General features: G+C 38.7%; 1 protein-coding gene across 4 annotated transcripts in view; it reads right to left on the reverse strand.

Annotated features, from left to right (window-relative positions):
- The window catches only part of DNAJC12 (DnaJ heat shock protein family (Hsp40) member C12), a 49,325-nt gene extending 30,295 nt beyond the window's left edge, over positions 1 to 19,030 (reverse strand). The window contains exons 1-2 of one of the 4 annotated variants that reach the window (XM_036265547.1): positions 18,960 to 19,030; positions 9,337 to 9,443 (exon numbers count right to left, since the gene is read on the reverse strand). In XM_036265547.1, the coding sequence (XP_036121440.1) occupies positions 9,337 to 9,414 (78 nt within the window). In that variant the 5' untranslated portion in view covers positions 9,415 to 9,443; positions 18,960 to 19,030. Of the gene's footprint in view, positions 1 to 9,336; positions 9,528 to 10,684; positions 10,707 to 16,240; positions 16,279 to 18,959 lie in introns of those variants that run through there. The other 3 variants (XM_036265548.1, XM_036265550.1, XM_036265549.1) reach the window with 3 other exon arrangements.
- Between the last annotated feature and the right edge of the window lie 2,178 nt (positions 19,031 to 21,208).

Genomic DNA, 21,208 nt, shown 5'->3' on the forward strand with positions numbered 1-21,208 from the left:
AGGCCAGTGTGGCTCAGTTGTTGAGCATCGACCCATGCACCAAGAGGTCCCCAGTTCAATTCCTGGTCAGGGCACATGCCCAGATTGTGGGCCAAATCCCCAGTGGGGGGGGGGGGGGCATGCAGGAGGCGGCCATCGATGATCTCTCTCATTGATATTTCTATCTCTCTTTCCTTCTCCCTTCCTCTCTCTCTAAAATCAATTTTTAAAAAATGGTCAGATAGGATTATCCTAAGAATGTATAAAAGATGTGTTCATACATCTGAGTTCGTTAAAAAATGCTTAGCTAACATTCATTATTCAGGTATGACTATCCAGTTTATAAATTATCCATTATAAAGTTCCTTCTTCCTGCCTTCTGGCCCTTTTTCAGTTTTATTAAGAATTTCACAATTTTTTTTAAAAGGACATAATTCAAACCTGATCATTTTGCTACTGATTAACAGCCTGGTTAGAGATTTTGACTGGGAAAAGAGAAACTTCAACCCAAACTAGAATTACATTTAAGGGCCATCCATGATTTGATTTGATTTCACTCATCCATCTAATTCCTATGATCAGGAATGATCGAGACTTGATTTTATGAATCATAATTGCAATAACAGCAGCAGAAGACAACAGTGGTTATGTGGCTCTGGAATCTGATTGCTTCATTTTAAATCCCAACACTGCTCTGAGACTTCAGGCAAGTTACATAATTTCTAAGTGCCCAGGTTTCCTCATTTTTACATTACACTTAACACAAAGCCTGATTATAGTAAGAACCCAATAATAGTAGCTATTATTAAATGTCAGTAGTTAAGAAACTTGTCTTAAGTCATTGTTAACTAAGCATTTAAATTTAAAACCCAATCATCTTTCCCACTGTTTTATAAGGCTGAATTCTTCAGGCTCAGGATCCTATTACTAAGTCCTATATTTACTATCCAGGAATTAATGAAAGCAAATTACCTCTTGTTTGAGAAATGAATTCTCAAGTAGTTCAGCTCAATATTGTCATAAGAGTCATGGGAGGAGAAACATATGTTTATCAGCTCCATTTCATTCTTAATCAATTCTAATAAAAAAAAGTCTTCTCTTTTATAATCAGTCAGACTGAATTAGACATGCATATGTATAAAGCCCATATTAAAAACTTAATTATTTTCCTTGTTAAGCATCTACTGAGAACCCCTTGGAATAATAGGAAGAGATAGACTTCCTGTTAAGAACTGAATAAACTGTTTCCTCTTCCTGTATGCTCCCTTTAACCATCAGTCACCATAACCTGCTTATATAACAAAGAAAATTTGAGAATAACTTGTTTTTCCATTTTAAAATATTAAAGTCTAAAGATCCTATTAGTAAGCATTTTATAATTAACAAGTAATTTATAAATACTCACAATCTCTCTGAAAAAATTTCTATCAAGCCCTGGCCGGTTTGGCTCAGCGGTTAGAGCATCGGCCTGCGGTCGGTTCCCGCTAAGGGTGCGTACCTCGGTTGCAGTTTGTCCCCGGCCCTGGTCGGTTGTGCGGGTGGCAACCACTCGATGTGTCCCTTTCACATCGATGTTTCTCTCTCTCTCTCTGTTCCTCTCTCTCCCTCCCACTCTACCTGAACAAAAAATGGAAAAATGTCCTCGGATGAGGATAAAAAAAAAAATTTCTATCAATACAGAATAAAAAGCAAAAGCTCCTTTACCCCTCTTCCCCTAAGATAACATGTTACATCCTTCAAGACATATTATATATATATATACACACACACACACACACACACACACACACACATACACACACACCTTGGGGGATTTTAATAATATAAATAGATAAAATCATACCTATCTATCAAAGGTAGAAATTCCGGGTTTTATTGTTGTTGTTTTACTTTTTTATTCCTATCCCATTAGAAAACATTCTGTTATTACCCCTTTGGTAGAAAATGTGTCAAAATGGTTAAATCTCTGTAGTGCAAACATTTGTGATGGTTGGTTTCTTTATATTTTCTATATTTTGCCAATTTCATAATTAAAAAAGTTAAGAATAGTCCATATATGTCTTTCATTACTTTTCACAGGTTTACTGTCATAAAGTTCATCATAAATCTCTTATGTAGAGCTGGTTCTGGTTAAACTAACTGGTCAAGTGGGTTAGTTTGTCTTGGATACATTCTATTAATCTCTTGGCATCCCTACCCCATTTGCCCAGTGCCAAGTGCAACCCACGGGCAGCTGAGGCCTCCACGTCAAGGTCCACTGAATCCTGAATGCCTGCCAAGCCAATGTTCAATGGTCTAGAAAACTACCTGTCCTGTTGGCCAGTAAACATACAAAAATGTTCAACTTTACTTGTACTCAAATAAATCAAAACATCCAAGGAATAATAATGACCAGTGTTATTGATGGTGTAAAGAACCAAGCATTCCCATTGTTCTCCTGGTGCGAATTTCTTGTAAAGCAAGAAATTGGGATGTATATTTTTGTCATACCCTTTGATCCAACAATTCCAATTCAAGGAATTTGTCTAAGGAGATAATCAGAGGTGGGAAAATAATTTCATTATATGAAGGGTCATGCTATACATTGTAAATAAAAACCTATGTGTCTGTAATAAGATATTTGTTAAAGTTAATTGTCATATAGCCATAGACTGGAATATTTTACAGTCATTAAAAAATTAACTTGCCCTAGCTGGTTTGGCTCCATGGTTAGAGCATCGGCCCTCAAACCAAAGGGTCTCGGGTTTGATTCAGATCAAGGGCACATACCTGAGTTGCAGGTTTGATCCCTGGCCCTGGTCAGGGTCATACAGGAGGCAACCAATCGATGTGTCTTTCTCACATTGATCTCTCTTTCTCTCCCTCCCTCTCTTCCATTCTCTCTAAAATTCAATGGGAAAATCTCCTCAGGTGAAGCTTAACAACAACAAAATAAATTATCTTTTTTATTTATTTATTTATTTATTTATTTATTTATTTATTTATTTATTTATTTATTTTATCCTCGCCCAAGGACATTTTTCCATTTTTTGTTCAGGTAGAGTGGGAGGGAGAGAGAGGAACAGAGAGAGAGAGAGAAACATCGATGTGAAAGGAACACATCGAGTGGCTGCCACCCGCACAACCGACCAGGGCCGGGGACAAACTGCAACCGAGGTATGCGCCCCCGGCGGGAACCGAACCCGGGTCTCTCAGGACCGCAGGCCAACACTCTAACCGCTGAGCCAAACCGGCCAGGGCCAAAATAAATTATCTTGTAGTAGAAAACTTTTTGAGATAATTTGTAGAAAGCATTTCTATGAGAAAAGGTACCTACAAAGCATTTGTGCAATATCAATCCATATCTTACCTCAAAAGGAAAGATGTAACATATATACATATATAATAATGATAATAGCTAAGATGTATTGAAACTTACTACGTGCCAAGCACTGCTCTAAGCACTTTACATACAGTGTCTCATTTAATTCCCACAACTCTATGAGGTGGGTACTATTATTATTTCCATTTTTCAAATTAAGAAACCAGACATAGACCTGGCCGGTTTGGCTCAGCGGTTGGAGTGTCAGCCTGCGGACCAGAGAGTCCCGGGTTCGGTTCCCGCTAAGGGCACGTACCTCGGATGCAGTTTGTCCCTGGCCCTGGTTGGGTCGTGTAGGAGGCAGCCACTCGATGTGTCCCTTTCACGTCGATGTTTCTCTTTCTCCCTCTCCTTCCCACTCTATCTGAACAAAAAATGGAAAAATGTCCTCCGGTGAAGATAAAAAAAAAGAAAAAAGAAACCAGACATAGAAGTTAAATAGCCTGGCTGGTGTGGTGGTTCAGTGGATTGAGCATCGTCCCATGGACTCAGAGGTCCCAGTTTGATTCCCTGTCAGGGCACATGCCTGGGTTGTAGGCTCGACACCCAGTAGGGAGAGTGTAGGAGGCAGCTGATGGATGTTTCTATCTCTCTCTCCTTTCCTCTCTCTCTAAAATATAAATTAAAACTTTTTTTTTTAAAGAAAAGTTAAATAATTTTCCCAAGGTCATACAGCTTGTAAGTAGCCAGGATTTGAGTTCAGGCACTCTGATGTCAAATGCATATAAAAATACACATATAGCCCTGGCTGGTTTGGCTCACAGATTAGAGCATCAGCCCACAGACCAAAGAGTTTCGGGTTCGATTCCTATCAAGGGCATGTACCTCAGTTGCTGTTCAATTCCTCGGCCCTAGGAACGGTCGTTGGGGAGGCAACCAATCAATGTGTGTGTGTGTGTGTGTGTGTGTGTGTGTGTGTGTCTATCTCTCTCTCTCTCTCTCTCCCTTCCTTCCTTCCTCCCTCCCATTCTATCTGAAAATCAATGGAAAAATATCCTCCGTTAAGGATTAAAAAAAAAAAAAATCAACCAATGAATGCATAAATAAGTAAAACAATAAATCGATATTTCTCTCTCTCCCTTCCTCTGTCTCTAAAGTCAATAAATAAAAAAATTTTAAATACACATAGAAATATATACTCATATATGCATGTACTTATTTACATAATATATAGACAAAGCATATGCATATGCACACATAATTGGTATGTGTGTCATAAACCCAAATATTAAGTATCTAGGTTAACATTTTTCTTTGTGTTCTCTTCATACTCTATATTTCCTTATTAAACATATATCAAATTTAGAAACATCCATATTAAATTTTAAAACTTAAAAACTTGTCTTTTCCATATACTATTAGCACAATATTTTGATCTGGGCCAGGAAATACTCTAGTATGCAACACGGACTAATCTGATTCCCACTTGTCTTGTCCAGCTTTCTCTGGCCACACAAATGCCCTCATTGTTTGGATTCAGCATTGTCCCATGGACTGAGAGGTCCTAGTTCAATTCCCAGTCAGTGCACATGCCCAGGTTTCGGGCTTGATCCCCAGTAAGGGGTGGGCAGGAGGAGGCAGCCAATTGATGTTTCTCTGTACATCAATCATCAATGTTTTTATCTCTCTCTCTCTCTAAAAAAAATCAATAAAACATATTTTTTTTAAAAAGAAAGAAAATCCTGGCATAAGAAACCTGACTAACACCACCTTAACCAAGTGATCAAAGTCAGTAAGAAATATCAATATCATGTACCCCTGATATGATATACTGAGGGCACTTTACCACTTCTGCAGTGCTCTTTCCAAAAACATGTAACTTCAATCTAATCATGAGATAACATCAGACAAACCAAAATTAGGTGACATTCTACAAAATAACTGACCTTACTCTTCAAAGTGTCCAGGTCATGAAAGACAAAGAAGGTATGAGAAATTGTCATCTTAAAGGGAACTAAGAGAACAGGATAACTAAGTGTAAAAAAGGATCCTGGCTCAGAACACGGAAGAGAAAAGGGGAATTAGTAGAAAAATCGATGAAATTAGAATGAGACCTACACTTTAGATCAAGGGTAGATTAACTTTGGTCTACAGGCCAAATCTGGCTCCGCCCCCTGTTTTTTTAAATAAAATTATATTGGAACACATCAATGGTTATTCATTTATATATTATCTATAGCTGCTTTCTGGCAATGGCAGAGCTGAATAGTTGTGACAGAGACCATACGTCCTGCAGTCTAAAATATTTGCTGCCTCAGGGCCAGCTCTAGAGTGAGACAAGCCAGCTGCCTAGGATTAAGGAGGTACTCTTTCTTTCTCAGGTTTCTGCACTTGCTCAACTCTGACAGTTAGTGCCTCCTTAAATTTTTTGTCCTAAGCACCCTGCTTGCCTCTTCCTAGTCCTGACCCTATGTGGTCCTTTACACACACACACACACACACACACACACACACACACACCACTTGCTGAACCCTGGCTGAGTTAATACTATTGTACCAATGTTAATTTTCTGATTTTGATCATTTGTGCTACCATTAAATATGTCAACATTAAGGGAAACTGAGTGATCTACATATAGGAACTCTCTGTATTACTTTTACAACTTTTTCTGTAAAATTATTCCAAGAGGTGTAACAGAGGATTTTTAGAGCAGTAAAGCTACTCCATATGACACCACAATGGTGAATAAATGTCATTATACATTTGTCCAAACCCATAGAACATAAAAACCCCAGAGTGAACGATAGTGCAAACTAAGGATTTGGGGTTATTATGATGTGTCAATGTTGTAACAAGTGTACTACTCTGATGAGGATGTTGATAGTGGGGGAGGCTGTACATGAATGGGAGGAGGGGTTATATGGGAAATCTCTGCACCTTCTATTCAATTTTTCTATGAACCTAAAACTACTCTAAAAATATCTATTAAAAATCATTTTTAAGATAATGTGAATTACAGGATAAGAATAAATTTACAAAGTTCCAAGTATTACTGTGAGATCAAAACAATACCCACACCACAATAACTACAACTTACTATGTACCAAGCACTGTTCTAAGCACTTCCTATATCATCTCTCATTTAATCCCCACAACTATTATTATCCCCAATTGCAGATTTGGAAACCAAGGCATAGAAGTGAAGCAATTTCCCCAAGGTCACACAGCTAGTAAAATGGTAAGATTTAAACCTGGGTGGTCTTGAAGTCAATGAGAAATAGAACTAGAAAAAAAGAAACAAGTGTTTCCCTTTATGAGTTTATGCTCAATATTCAAGTCCATGAAATCTTGAACTCAAGAAGTCTTCTTAGTATTACTGTAAAATGGTGACCAAATATTAAAAAATCAAATAAGATCCACTCACAAAAAAATGCCTTACATCATTACTGTGTGGTATCTGCATCACTAAGGGCTTTAGAAGATTTAATAGCATGTATTTTGTGTAAAATCTGATATAGGAAAAAAAAGCTGACTGACTTGGACTCAAACTTTCAGAAATGTTTTTGAAATAGAAGGTACGTTGTTTTCTACTCAACAGCATGGAAATCCTATAGTCTATATATTCACTTAATTTCTAACACAAGCTGTAAATTGCAAGAACTACATACTAAAGCAAAAGAATCAACTCAGTTGTTATAAGAATGAAAATATCAAGTGGCTTTGAAATTATAACTGCTAAATTATTTGGGGATATGAAGAGTTATGGGCAATTTTTTTAGAGCATCAAATCAAGAAATATTTGAAGTAAAGGAAATTCATCCAGTACAAATCAAGTAAAGGAAATGTCACACTAAATATTCAAAAACAGTATAAAATATTTTTAAATGTGAAAGATATATATAAAAAGAATAAACAAAATTATGATGGGTCATTTCATTTTAAATAAATGATTATTATCTGCACATGTTGTGCCATCGACAGAATCAGTAAAATGCATTCAGAAGAAGGAATGTCAAGAAAATGCTTTTATTCTCCTTTTACTATATGCCACAGTATATGCAGAGAAGTATGACTATAACTGGTAACCACAAAATTAAACTGTTATGAACATTATAAATAAGCAAGATCATTCTTTTAGTCTATTCAAAATTAATCCTCTTCCTTTGCAGACTGAAAAGACAGTAACAGAACTATAAAAGACTGACTACACAGTCAAAAGATTTATTATAGAGATATAACAACCTTTACTTTATACCCTAGCATGACAATATTTTTTAACCCAAATTATGAAACTTATCAAGTTCAATTATGTTCCTTTGATTTTAAATAGCTCCTTCAAAAATTGTTTGGCGCCCTGCCCAGTTTGGCTCAGTGGTTGGAGGATCAGCCTGTGGACCACAGAGTACCGGGTTCGGTTTCTGCTAGGGGCATGTACCAAAAAAAAATTGTTTGGCAATAGTAAAATCCAAGGTGTGAATAACACATATGGTAAAAATGGTAATAAGCTTCCTCAACTGCTATAAGCAATATCACCACCAAAGTAAACAAGAGTAACATATTATCCTAAAGGAGAAATATGCACCTAAAAGAGCATCATAACCTGTTGTGTGTGTGTGTAACTGCACGCTACCTAAGATAAACTCCTCAGAGTGATGCTGATAGATTTTAATCCTTTGTGTCCAATATGGTATTCTAGTCTCCAAAGTACATTTTATTACTAAACTCCAGCCATATAAAACAAAAATAAATAGAAAAAATATTTTGTTTTAAAATATTTTAATATTACTAGCTATATTTTAATAATAAAATAAGATTTTTATAAGATTTTTAAATATATACTTATAAAATATAAAATAAGCCCTGGCCAGTTTGGCTCAGTGGTTAGAGCGTTGGCCTGCAGTCCAGAGACCCAAGTTCGGTTCCCACTAAGGGCGCGTGCCTCAGTTGCAGTTTGTCCCCGGCCCTGGTTGAGTCCTGTGGGTGGCAGCCAGTCGATATGTACCTTTCACGTCGATGTTTCTCTCTCTCTCTCTTTCTTCCTCTCTCTCTCTCCCACTCTATCTGAACAAAAAATGGGGAAAGGTCCTTGGGTGAGGATAAAAATATATATATATATAAAATAATATGAATATATTTAATAATATAATTGAATATATTTCATATTCATCTCAACAGTATTTAAAATATTGAAAATTGGAAAAATAAAATATTTAACAATAAGAGAACATAAATTATGGTACAATAAAATTATGCAATCATTAAAATATGTATGAAGAATGTTTCATAGCATGGAGAAATCCTTGTTATAATGTTAGTGGGTAAAAAACAGGAATCAACATGTCTTCAAAAATTATGTATAGGAAAAAGACTGAAGATTAACATACCAAACATTAAAAGTGTTACCCTTGGGAGGTAAAATTATAAATGAGTTTTTCATAATTTAAACATTTACAACTTTTATAACTGTCTATGGGCACCTTTAAAACATTATTCCATTATATAGATCAAGTGAAAAACTACAGAATTTTCATATGTTTTGTATTAGAAGCCACCCTTTTAAGAAGTAATTTCTCTCACACAATTTAAAATATTAACATAAAAGATGCTTCTTGGTCTGTATAATTTAGCTGCTCACATAAAAATACATATTTTAATAAAACACTTTAAAATCACTAATTACTAGAAAATTACATTTCATCTCAATTATAATGTAAATTGCTATAATAAAGCTATCGCTTATGTATGGTATGAAACACAAGCAAAAGCAATTTCAACAATGTTTCAAATATCTATTTTTAATATATCTGAAACAGGATGAATGGCCATGTGCCAGAATATACATATTCAATCTCAAGTGACCATAAAAGTACAAAAGGGCAATATTCAGGTAAAGACCCAACATACATTCAAATCCTTAATTTTCTCTGAGCCAAAAGTGCTTCAGAATAATACAAGATTAGGTGTTTAAGCAAGGTGATTAAAATTTCAAAGTTAAAATTTTAAATAAAATTTGAAATACTGTTGTGAAAAAGAACGGCATTATCCACTATCTTACCGAAGACAGTTCATCACACCCCAGTAACGTGTAGTAATCTTCATTATCTTCCAACCGGTATTTCAGTATTTCGTCCATTTAGATCACTAAATCAGCTCTTCTTGTCCCTGAAACAAGAGACACAATAAGCTGTGAATTAACAGGAAAAGCCTTTTGAAATCTGGTTTACAGCAGCACATTCCAAACCGCACTAATTAGACTTAAGGCTGAACACAGCCAACACACCAGATGTCATCCAAGACCTGTGTAAACTACCTTTCATTGGCTGTTTACAGAAGAAAAAAATAATACATCACTAGAAACTGTTGCAGTGCTGCCTGGGATCTGTAGTTTGAGTTTATATAAGCAATGTAGATGAACCACTCTTCTGGAAAAACAAAACTATCTATTTTTACACACACCCTGAGTGAGCCATCTCTATATCTCCTATAAATTTGTTTCTTTTTAAGTGACAAAAGAAAATTTGAAGCAATATGCTAAAATCTTAGGATTTATTAGATATGAATAGGGGGCAGTTTTCTGATAATAAATTATAATATTTCAGAGTTTTTTAGAGTAAAAGAAAATAGACTTGGAAAGCAAATTTTCATTCATTTGATAATTTATTCATTCAACAAATATTTATTAAGGACCTATTTTGTGTCCAGTATGGATGTACAAAAGGTATGTCAAACAAGTCTGGGTTCTTAGGGAGCTTCCACTCTGATGGAGGGAGGCAAACAAATAAAACTATTTAAAATAGTGAAATAAAATAGGAAAGTGAAAAGAACACTACAATGAGAGGGGTGGATTTCTCCTGGGCTGGCTCTCTCCAGATTCAGGAGTGTGTGTAGCCTGGAGTGGGTGCAGGGAATCTGTGTTTCAGCTCTCTGTGGCCCTAGGAAATGCAAGTCAGGTCTGGGATTTGGAGAAGAAGGTGAGTAGTGAGGTATAGAAAATTATAACTACCTTAACCTTTTAAATGCCCCCATAAATTATCATCTTGGAAAAAAATACTTTTCCATTGAGGCATCTATATACATCTTTTTTAAGGTTTATTTCTGAAGAGAAATAAAGCACTGAAGCACTACTTTTACATCACTATATATCCTCTCTTGCTAAAAGTTCTGTATAACATTTTTTATAAAGTAATTAATTTTGTTTTAGAAATTACACATCCCTTGAGATATTGAGAGGCCTACTTGGGTATTACAAAATCCTGACCAAAATAACGGGAAATGGCCTTAAGATGATGTAAAGTAGATGCTATAGAAAACAGGATGGTGCCCTGGCCGGTTTGGCTCAGCGGTTGGAGCGTTGGCCTGCGGTACAGAGAGACCCGGGTTCGGTTCCCGCTAAGGGCATGTACCTCAGTTGCAGTTTGTCCCCGGCCCTGGTTGGTCGTGCGGGTGGCAGCCACTCGATGTGTCCCTTCACATTGATGTTTCTCTCTCTCTCTCTCTCTCTCTCTCTCTCTCTCTCTCTCCCTCCCGCTCTATCTGAACCAAAAAGAAAAAAAGAAAACAGGATGCTAATTCCCAAAAAATTAAACATAGAATTACTGTATGGAGACTTCCAGTCAAGATGGCGGCGTAGGTAAACGCGGTATCGCGTCCTCCCACAACCACATCAAAGTTACAACTAAACTACAGAAGAACCACCTGAAATCAAGCTGAACGGAAGTCCTACAACTACGCAATTAAAGCAGCAGCCGCATCGAGACTGGTAGGAGGGGCGGAGGCGGACGGGCTGGTCCCACACCCACGTGTGGCGGATAAAAATCAGGAGGACACCTCGGCTGGGAAAGTCCTTCCTGAAGACTGAGGGGTCCCCGTCCCACACCAGATGCCCCAATCAGGGTTCCAATGCCAGGAAGAGAAGTCCCCATAACTTCTGGCTGGAAAAACCAGCGGGAACTGAGGCTCAGGGAGGCTGACGCGGCTGGAGCCCCAGGCAGCTCCTTAAAGGGCACGCGCACAAACTTATCAGACTCACTCCCTCTTAGCTTGGAGGGGAGGTGGCTCGAGGGGCACCAGAGACATACAAGGAAGAACTGAGCTGTTTGGCACTGGAGTGAGGGCTGGAGAGGGGGCTTTCTCCGGGACAAATGTGCTGTCAGAGGCCTTTGTTCCTTTGGTGAGCCCTTGCCTTGGATGGCAGACAGCTGCCACCTGGGACTCCAGCAACCTGTTTGGCCCGCCCTGGTGATTCCCTGAGGCCCCGCCCCACCCAACTTTCAGGACCACCCAAGCGGTTGCCAGTTGCTTTACCATAAGATTGGCCTGTCTTGGATCCTGCTTCAGGTTTTCCTAAATTCTTTCAAACAAGCAGCATCTGGTCTCAGCTAGCCCCATACTGCTCATTCAGTAATACATAGAAACAAACACAGGGAGACAGCCAAAATGAGGAGACAAAGAAACAGGTCCCAAATGAACGAACAGAAAAAAATCTCTAGGGAAAGAACTAAGTGAAATGAGATAAGCAACCTAACAGATGCTGAGTTCAAAATACTGTTTATAAGGATGCTCAATGAACTTAATGAGAACCTCAGCAAACTTAGTGAGGGCCTCAAGAGCATAAAAAAGGACCAGTCAGAAATGAAGGAGGCACTAACTGAATAAAGAATAATTTACACAGATTCAATAGTAGAGTAGGTAAAGCCAAGAAGCAAACCATCAATTTAGAATATAAGGAAGCAAAAAACGCCCAATCAGAACAGCAAAAAGAAAAAAGAATCAAAAATAATAAGGATAGTGTAAGGAGCCTCTGGGACAACTTCAAGCATGTCAACATTCACATCTTAGTGGTGCCAGAAGGAGAAGAGAGAGAACAAGAAATCAAAAACCTATTTGAGCCCTGGCCGGTTTGGCTCAGTGGTTAGAGCATCAGCCTGCAGTCCCAAGAGACCCGGGTTCGGTTCCCGCTGGGGGCATGTACCTCGGTTGCAGTTTGTCCCCGGCCCTGGTTGGTCGTGCGGGTGGCAGCCACTCGATGTGTCCCTTTCACGTCGATGTTTCTCTCTCTCTCTCTTCCTCTCTCTCCCTCCCACTCTACCTGAACAAAAAAATGGAAAAATGTCCTCGGGTGAGGATAAAAAAAAAAAAACCTATTTGAAACAATAATGGCAGAAAACTTCCCTAACTTGGTGAAGGAAACAGACATACAAGTCCAGGAAGCACAGAGAGTCCCGAACAAGATGAACCCCAAGAGGCCCACACCAAGACACATCATCATCAAAATGCAAAAGGTTCAAGACAAAGAGAGAATCTTAAAAGCAGCAAGAGAAAAGCAGTTAGTTACCTAAAAGGAAGTTCCCATAAGACTGTCAGCTGATTTCTCAAAAGAAACTTTGTAGGCCAGAAGGGAGTGTCAAGAAATATTCAGAGTAATGAAAAACAAGAACCTACAACCAAGATTACTCTGTCCTACAAAGCTATCATTTAGAATCGATGGCCATAAAACGAGTTTCCCAGACAAGAAAAAGTTAAAGGAGTTCATCACCACCAAACCATTATTATATGAAATGTTGAAGGGTCTTTTTGAAGAAAAAGATAAAATATATGAACAAACAAAATGGCAATGAATATATATCTATTGACAATGGAATCTACAAACAAAATGAACAGGCAGAACGGAAACATTCTCATAGATACAGAGAACATTTTGTTGGTTGCCAAATAGGAGGGGGGTTGGGGGAATGGGTGAAAAAGGTGAAGGGATTAAGAAGCACAAATTGATTGCTAGACTGACAAACCTCAAAGAGAAGGGGGTTGAGGATGGGAAGAAATAAACCAAAGAACTTATATGTATAACCAATGGACACAGACAGCAGTGTGGGAAAAGGCAGAAGGGGGGCGGGAGTGGGGAGGAGGAGGTCAGTGGGGGAAAAATGAGGAACATCTGAAATGCATTCAACAATAAAGATAAAAAAAATCAATGGAACAATATCCTCAGGTGAGGATTAACAATAAATAAATAAATAAGAAAGAAAAATCTTAACAAGCTTAAAAAAAAGATTAACCTGGCCCGTTTGGCTCTGTAGTTAGAGCGTCACCCTTCCGACCAGAGAGTCCCGGGTTCGTTCCCGCTAAGGGCCTCGGTTGCAGTTTGTCCCTGGCCCTGGTTAGGGTTGTGTGGGTGGCAACCACTCGAAGTGTCTCACATCGATGTTTCTCTCTCTCTAACCCGCTCTCTCCCTCCCGCTCTATCTGAAGATAAATGCAAAAATGTCCTCGGGTGAGGATTTAAAAAAAAAAAAAAGGAAGAATTTTTTTTAAAAAAGAAGATTAATCTGATGACTGTGTGCTTTTGGAGGAAAGAAAGTTGGAAAACAATGACAAATATGGTTAAAATATTCATTTGAGAGTTAGGCCCACTTTTGCTTTTTTTAGAATGGGCACTGTGTGCACATAGTACAAAATTTTAAATGTACAAAAGAGTAGGCAAGAAAGTTTTTTTTTTGTTTTTTTTTTTTTTATATTATTTTTATTTTTTTATTTTTTTGTTACAGATATTTTACCTTTTTACCCCATTGGCACCCCCCACCCCACCCCCCCTCCACCCTGTTCCCGGCTTAGTTGTCCATGTCCATTGGTCATGCATACATGCATATGAGTTCTGTGGTTAATCTCTTCCCACCCCCCCCCCATCCCCTCTTCTGAGGGATGTCAGTCTGTGCCCTACTTCCATGTGTCTGGGTCTACTGTATTCCTCAGACTGTTATGTTCATTATATTCCGTATATAAGTGAGATCATGTGGTATTTGTCTTTTTCTGCTTGGCTTCTTTCACTTAGGATAATACTTTCCAGGTCCCTCCATGTCGTCTCAAAGGATAAGAGATCTTTCTTTCGTACCGCTGCATAGTATTCCATTGTGTATATGTACCACAGCTTTTTGATCCATTCGTCTACTGGTGGACACTTGGGCTGTTTCCAGATCTTAGCTATTATAAATAGTGCTGCTATGAACATGGGGGTACATATATTCTTCCTGATTGGTGTTTCAGGCTTCTTAGGGTATATTCCCAGCAGTGGGATCACTGGGTCAAATGGAAGTTCAATTTTTAATTTTTTGAGGTAGCACCATATTGTTTTCCATAGCGGCTGCACCAGTCTGCATTCCCACCAGCAGTGTATTAGAGTCCCCTTTTCTCCACACCCTCGCCAACACTTGTTGTTTGATGATTTGTTGATGGCGGCCATTCTGACAGGTGTGAGGTGATACCTCATTGTTGTTTTAATTTGCATCTCTCTGATGATTAGTGATGTTGAGCATTTCTTCATATGTCTCCTGGCTATTTGTATGTCCTGTTTGGAGAGGTGTCTATTCAAGGAGTAGGCAAGAAAGTTAAGTGCCCTTCTACCACTGCTCTTTTGGCCACCAGTTTTCTTCCCTAGAGGAAACCACTGGTAACACTGACTTCCGTCTGCAGATTCTTTCTAAGTATTTACATATATATGTATGTAAATATGTACAGGCTTCCCCTGTAAAGCGTCCTAAGAAGCAATTGTATGGAAAAATTATTGAGTGTTCTCAGACACCCCAAATAACCTACCAAATTATACCAAACAACACATGAAACCTAAAAAAGACACTAACATATAGGAAAAGCAGTGCCACTCTCGTTACTCAGGGTGTGCCCTGCCTCTAAAACGGCTTGCTGCAAAACAAACGCTAAATGCTATTTTCACCTTTTTTCATAAAAGCCAAAATCCATTTTGTTTTTGTTTTTTTAATCCTCACCTGAGGATATTTTTCTGTTTATCTTCAGATAGAGTGAGAGGGAGGGAGAGAGAGGGAGAGAGAGAGAGAAACATCGATGTGACACATTGACTGGTTGCCTCCAGCATGACCCTGGGTCTGAAATGAACTGCAACTGAGGTACGTACCCTTGACAGAAATTAAACTCGAGACTCATTGGTCCGTGAGCCTATACTCTAACTGCTGAGCCAAACCGTCCAGGGCTCCTCTTTAGTTTTGTTTTTTGTTTTTGTTTTTGGGGTTTTTTTTGGTATGTGCCCTTAGCAGGAATCGAACCCGGGACCCACGGGAATCGAACCCGAGACCCTCTGGTCTGCAGGCCGACACTCCAACCGCTGAGCAAAACCGGCCAGGGCCTGTTGGGTTTTTTTTGGTACGTGCCCCTAGTGGGAACCGACCCCAGGACTCTCTGGTCCGCAGGCTGACGCTCTAACCACTGAGCCAAACTGGCCAGGGCTCCTCTATAGTTTTTTAGGCTAGCAAAAACAGGTACTAATGTAGGTCTTTTGTAAAAGCAAAGTGATGTAAGATGAACTTTCAAGAAGTGGGGATACCTGTATTTTATACACACACACACACCATTTCCTGCCAAATATTTCCAGTCTTCAACCCTTACAAACAATAGTTCACTGTCTTTGTTCTTGGGGTCTTTCACTCATGTTGGCACATTTTTTAGAAAAGAAAGTTAACATATATAAGTCAGAAGGAATTTACTGAGCGCCTATGGGATGTACATTGGCACGAGTACCTGTAGATTTTGCTTTTTTAAAAAAACTCTGTGATCATTTTTTTTGCTCCTCCTACATCCTATGAGTTTTACCAAAATTATTATTCTATGTAATTATAATGTATATGACAGAATAAATCAAATGTTTTCATATCTTTCCTCATAACCTAAATTAGGCCATTCTAGGTAACAGACTTCACCTGCATCATATTATATTACCTATCATATTATTTATCAGACTGCGGTCTACATTTCTAACACCATGGCTCCTCTCTCCTTCATGCTCCCCAACTCACACCACCCTTTGAGGCAAGAGTAAGGATTAACAAGAAAGAGCTCTTATAGAAGAGTGAGCCCTGGCCGATTTGGCTTAGCGGTTAGAGCGTCGGCCTGCGGTCCAGAGAGACCAGGGTTCAGTTCCCGCTAAGGGCACGTACCTCAGTTGCAGTTTGTCCCTGGCCCTGGTTGGGTCATGTGGGTGGCAGCCACTCGATGTGTCCCTTTCACGTGAATGTTTAAAAAAAAAGAATGAAATAAGGAAGCAGTTTAAAAATGTTCCATTTGAACTTGCCTGAAATTACACACAAACTACACATACATTTCAACACTAATACGATTACAAGATATGTCGAATATATTTCTAGTCCTTAAAGGTAATTCAATTAGGGCCGGTTGAAGGTGTTCTTTATATTTTAATATTACGGGTTTGTACATCGTTACTTTATATTTTCCTCATTTTGATATCTCCACATTTATTTTCACTGCCAGAATCCAGTAAAAAGCTCCTTATCATCTTGTTTTAAGTCTCTGAGTTTTTGTTATTTTTTAACAACAATGTTGTTAGGTTCAGTTATGAGACTACATCCCCAAAATAAAAGTGCTGAGTTTGATCAGGCCTTTGATGAAATGCTTCTAGTGCCATTTTATAATCAGAGACGAAGAAAATCTTCAAAGTGCCTAACCAGACAATCCTCACGTTTTTACAGTATTATCAAAACTAACACAAATTTCACATTCCTGTTTGCAAATCAATTTTTATTTACATCAATGTGATGCATCCTCATGAGTTTGGGGTTTTTTTTAAGACAGTATTCCAAGATTTATAACAAAATGGTAGAAGATTTACTTTACATCTACCTCGGACCAAAGGCAAAACTGAGAAACATTTTAGCTATTCTTGTATTTTTCATCATTTTTTCTAACTGATGTTTGTACTTAAGAACCTCTTTTTTTTTTTTTTAATTTTATTTTTGTTACAGATGTTTTTCCTTTTTTACCCCATTTACACCCTCTTCCCCATCCCCCCCGCCCCTCCCCAGATTTGTTGTCCATGTCCATTGGTTATGCATACATGCATATAAGTTCTATGGTTTACCTCTTCCCTCCCCCCACCACCCCCTCTTCTGAGGGTTGTCAGTCTGTACCCTATTCCATGTTCTTCAGAACTTCTTTAAAGTGTAAAGTTTTGTACTGCTGTTATCTACATTAAAGCCTTGATCATACAATAGCAAAATGGCAATAATGTATCACATAGGCCAGAATAAAAGACAACTCTTTTGGACTGTCAATGGGACAATCCAAAAAAATAAGTTTAGGGTCATATATCTATATATTATATATAAATATAGTGTATATATTATATGTAAGACAGTCAAATACCTACATATAATACTTAACTTTCATTATTTACTTATATATAAAATTATCAAATGACCTCTTATAATATTAAACTTTTTTTAATATTCTCTTTATTGAACCTGACCACAGATCGAGCCCACAACCTGGGCATGTGCCCTGACCAGGAATCAAACCGGTGACTCTTTGGTGCATTTTTTTCTAAAGAATGATTTTGAGAAAAACTTTGCCTTATATTTGAACATGCATACTTTCTCAATTTGGGAATTATACTTCAACCATGCTTTGGTTTTGAAATCATTTTACAACTTTTCTCTTTTTTAAGTTGCATATTGATTATAAAAGTTTTCATTACCTATTTTAATAAATATTAGCAACCTTTTTGAGGCATTGTTTCAAAGGGGGGAAAAAAAGCAATAATACAAGATGAGCAGATATTCTGAGAAAAGTTGAAGTGCCACTTATTATCTTCTCTTTTCCCCAAAGCTAACTTTCAAACCTGCTGCAGAATCTCAAGGTGGGATGTATTTTTAATGTTCATTGGATTTTTCTCCTTAATAATAAAGGTAACAAAAATCATGTTGGGACCACTGGCTAATATTTTGGAGAAATTATAAAGCTAGAGCTACTCCTCCTTATACCAAAATAAATTATGGATAATCAAATAACCCAAAAGCCAAAGAAAAAGATTAAAAAATATGACTATATAAAAATTAAGCACATTTGTGTGATCAAAAAAATACAAACGCAAAATCATAAGATAAATAAGATACAATGGTAAAAAGTTCACAATTCCCATTAACAGACAAAATCTAACTTCCCTAATTTACAAAAGTACAGGCAAATCAGTGAGAAAAAGATTAATAACCCAATAGAAAACTGGGCCAAGAATATGACTATTTTCAGAAATATTAATGGCCAATAAGTATATCAATAGTAGTGCAAGTTATTCTAATTATGAACTGCTAAGCAATCAAAAGAAGATACGTTGTTCACCTATCAGAGATGCAAAATTTCTAACGTCTGATAGTATCCAAGGCTAAAGCAGAAATGACAAAGTAAGTCCTTTCATACACTGTTGGATAACAGTGTAAATATGAACAATTTGACGATATTTGTCAACTTTTATAAAGCATATTTTTCGCTGCTTGGGCAATTTTGTCTCTGAATTTATCCTGAGGATTTGCACCAAAATGTGTTCAAGGCAATCACTGCAACATTCTTTGCAGCAGAAAAAACTTGGAAACAACCAAAATGTCCCTCAATGGATGAAGAAGAGGGCAGTGGGTGAATAAATTACGTTCTTTATGGAATGAACTACTATATAGCCTTTTTAAAAAAATCTTCTTTATGCATTTTGCACTTCAAGATCATGACCAGGGTGGGATAGAACCACAACCGAAGTACGTGGCCCTGACCAGAATGGAACCCAAGACCCTTTGTCCGTGTGTGAAGCTCCAACCGCTGAGCCAAACCCACCAGGGATTAAGTAAAACTTTTAAGAGTTAAAGGTCTTTGTACCTCAGGTGAGGCGAGTCAGACGCACAATCAGAACCAACCCGACAGGAAATCCCCCACGTCCACTCAGCCGGGGAAGCACCGCCCACCCAGGTCTACAACTCCCACGAGGCATCGCGGGACTGGCGTAAAAGGGCCAACGCGAGACTTCCTGTCACTTCCGGCCTTCAGGAAATGTCCCTCCGGAAGTACTTTTTAAAAAAATTATATTAATGTTCTATTAGTCTTTAAGCGGGAAGAAAGAAGCAACTAAAACTCAGCCCAAACGAAAAAGAGGAAGGCTGGGAGGTAAGCGCCTCCAAGGCCCAGAAGCTCCAGGCGAGGACAGGAGGTAGCACCATGGGGTCCGTGCGCGGGCTCAGAGTCTAAGGCGCGCCATTCTCCTGCCTCTGCCTCTGCCTCTGCCTCTGCCTCTGGCTCTTACTCCCGGTCACCTGCCGTGCTACCCTCGTGCAAAGCAAAATCTGCGCGCTTCTCTTTGTTTGGCTTCCAGAAACTACCAGTAACCATTCGCCCTGATGTCCCTTAACACAGGTCCCGGCTCCCTGCTCAGGGATCCTGGAAACTAGTACCCTGTGATAAACAGCCCCGTTTCTCTTCTAGCTCCCAACTAAACGCCCGCTCACAACCCACTGCTCCGTTCCAGCATGAGATCTGGTGGAAAGAAAACGGAGGCGGCCAGGACTCGAGCCTCCCTTATCCCTCCATTTGTGGAACAGCCTAATAAAATCCCTCCCTGGCTGTCAGAGCAAACCAGCATTCTGAGACAAGAACAGGATATGTTTAAACAGAGTCCTGTTAAATCAGACACAATAGAATTTTAAAGGATTCTTCAAAGGGTGTTGAAACATTGCTTTGAAGTTTTAATCAAGTGCAACAATAAAGGCTAGTAACCTAGTTAATAGTGTGTGGGAATATTAATAGTGGGGAGTGTTTGTGTATGGACTGGGGTATACAAGAACTCTGTACTTTATGCCCGGTTTTTGCTGTGAACCAAAAACTGCTCTAAAAAATAAAGTTTTACTAATTTAAAACACAAGGAACAACAGGAAGTGTAACTACCATTATCGAGCTCCTAATATGTGCCAGCTTTGTAAAAGGTCTGAGCTGGCGGAAGATCACATCCACAACACAAGGCCAATGTAGAGCAAAATGGCTTTATTGCATACGCTGTGTGCAAGTGGGCTAAGCTGAGAAAGGCCCAGCACCAGCCTTCTTTGTTTTCTGGCTTATATAGGCATAAACTACAAAAACTACATTCTCTTGGCACCACTTTTTGGTGCCAGGGCTGATATGAACGGCTACAGAGGCGAGGGAGGAATCTGTTTCAGGAGAAGAGATTAGCTTGTTAACAGAGATCAGGGCAGTCATTAATCTCTCTTTTTTTTTTTTTTATGGTCCCTCCAAGTTTTCCAAGGCCACCATTAACCCCTTATCTTTATAGCTCCTCCGGGTTTCAGTCACAGGGTTTTTTTAGAAAACTGCTTGGGTGTTTACGTGCAGCAATAACTGGTCAGAATGGAGTTTAATTTTGTTAAAACATTACTAATCCTTTCACTTTGAACTTGGCTGTATTTGACTCCAAAGCCCATAGTGAAAAAATGCTACATCAAATTATCTGGCCAGAAGTTTGGCATATTAGAAAATGCACTTGACAATGCATTAGGAACCCTGATTTCTGTATCAACCCTTTAGGTTCCTTGGTAAGCCACACTTCTTTATTTTGTGAAGGAAGAGATCAAACCAGAGTAATGATTCTCAAACTAAAGGTGCACAGGAATCACCTAGTGACCTGGTTAAGATGCTACTTCTGCTTCAGAATATCTGGGTGAGGTCTGAGAATCTGACTTTCTGACAAGCAACCCCCCCTCGCCCAGGTGAAGTCCCTGTTGATCCAGGGACCACACTTGGAATAGCAAAGTACTAGATGACCTGTGAGATCTTTTCAAGGTTTAATATTCTTACACTGGATTATTCTCCACTCCCCCCTCACCTTTACTCTCAAGGAAATATTAAAGGATCTGTTAAAAAGGAGTGATTGCCCAGCTCAGTGGTTGAGCGTAGACCCATGCGCCAAGAGGTCCACCAGTTCGATTCCTGGTCAAGGCACATGCCCAGATTGTGGGCCAAATCCCCAGTGAGAGGCATGTAGGAGGTGGCCAATCGATGTTCTCTCCTATCAATGTTTCTATCTCCTTCTCCCTTCCTTTCTCTCTAAAGTTAATAAAGAAAATTTAAAAAATTTTTTAATG

Source organism: Molossus molossus, unplaced genomic scaffold, assembly GCF_014108415.1.
Source record: "Molossus molossus isolate mMolMol1 unplaced genomic scaffold, mMolMol1.p scaffold_m16_p_17, whole genome shotgun sequence".
In the NCBI taxonomy this organism is placed as follows: Eukaryota; Metazoa; Chordata; class Mammalia; order Chiroptera; family Molossidae; genus Molossus; species Molossus molossus.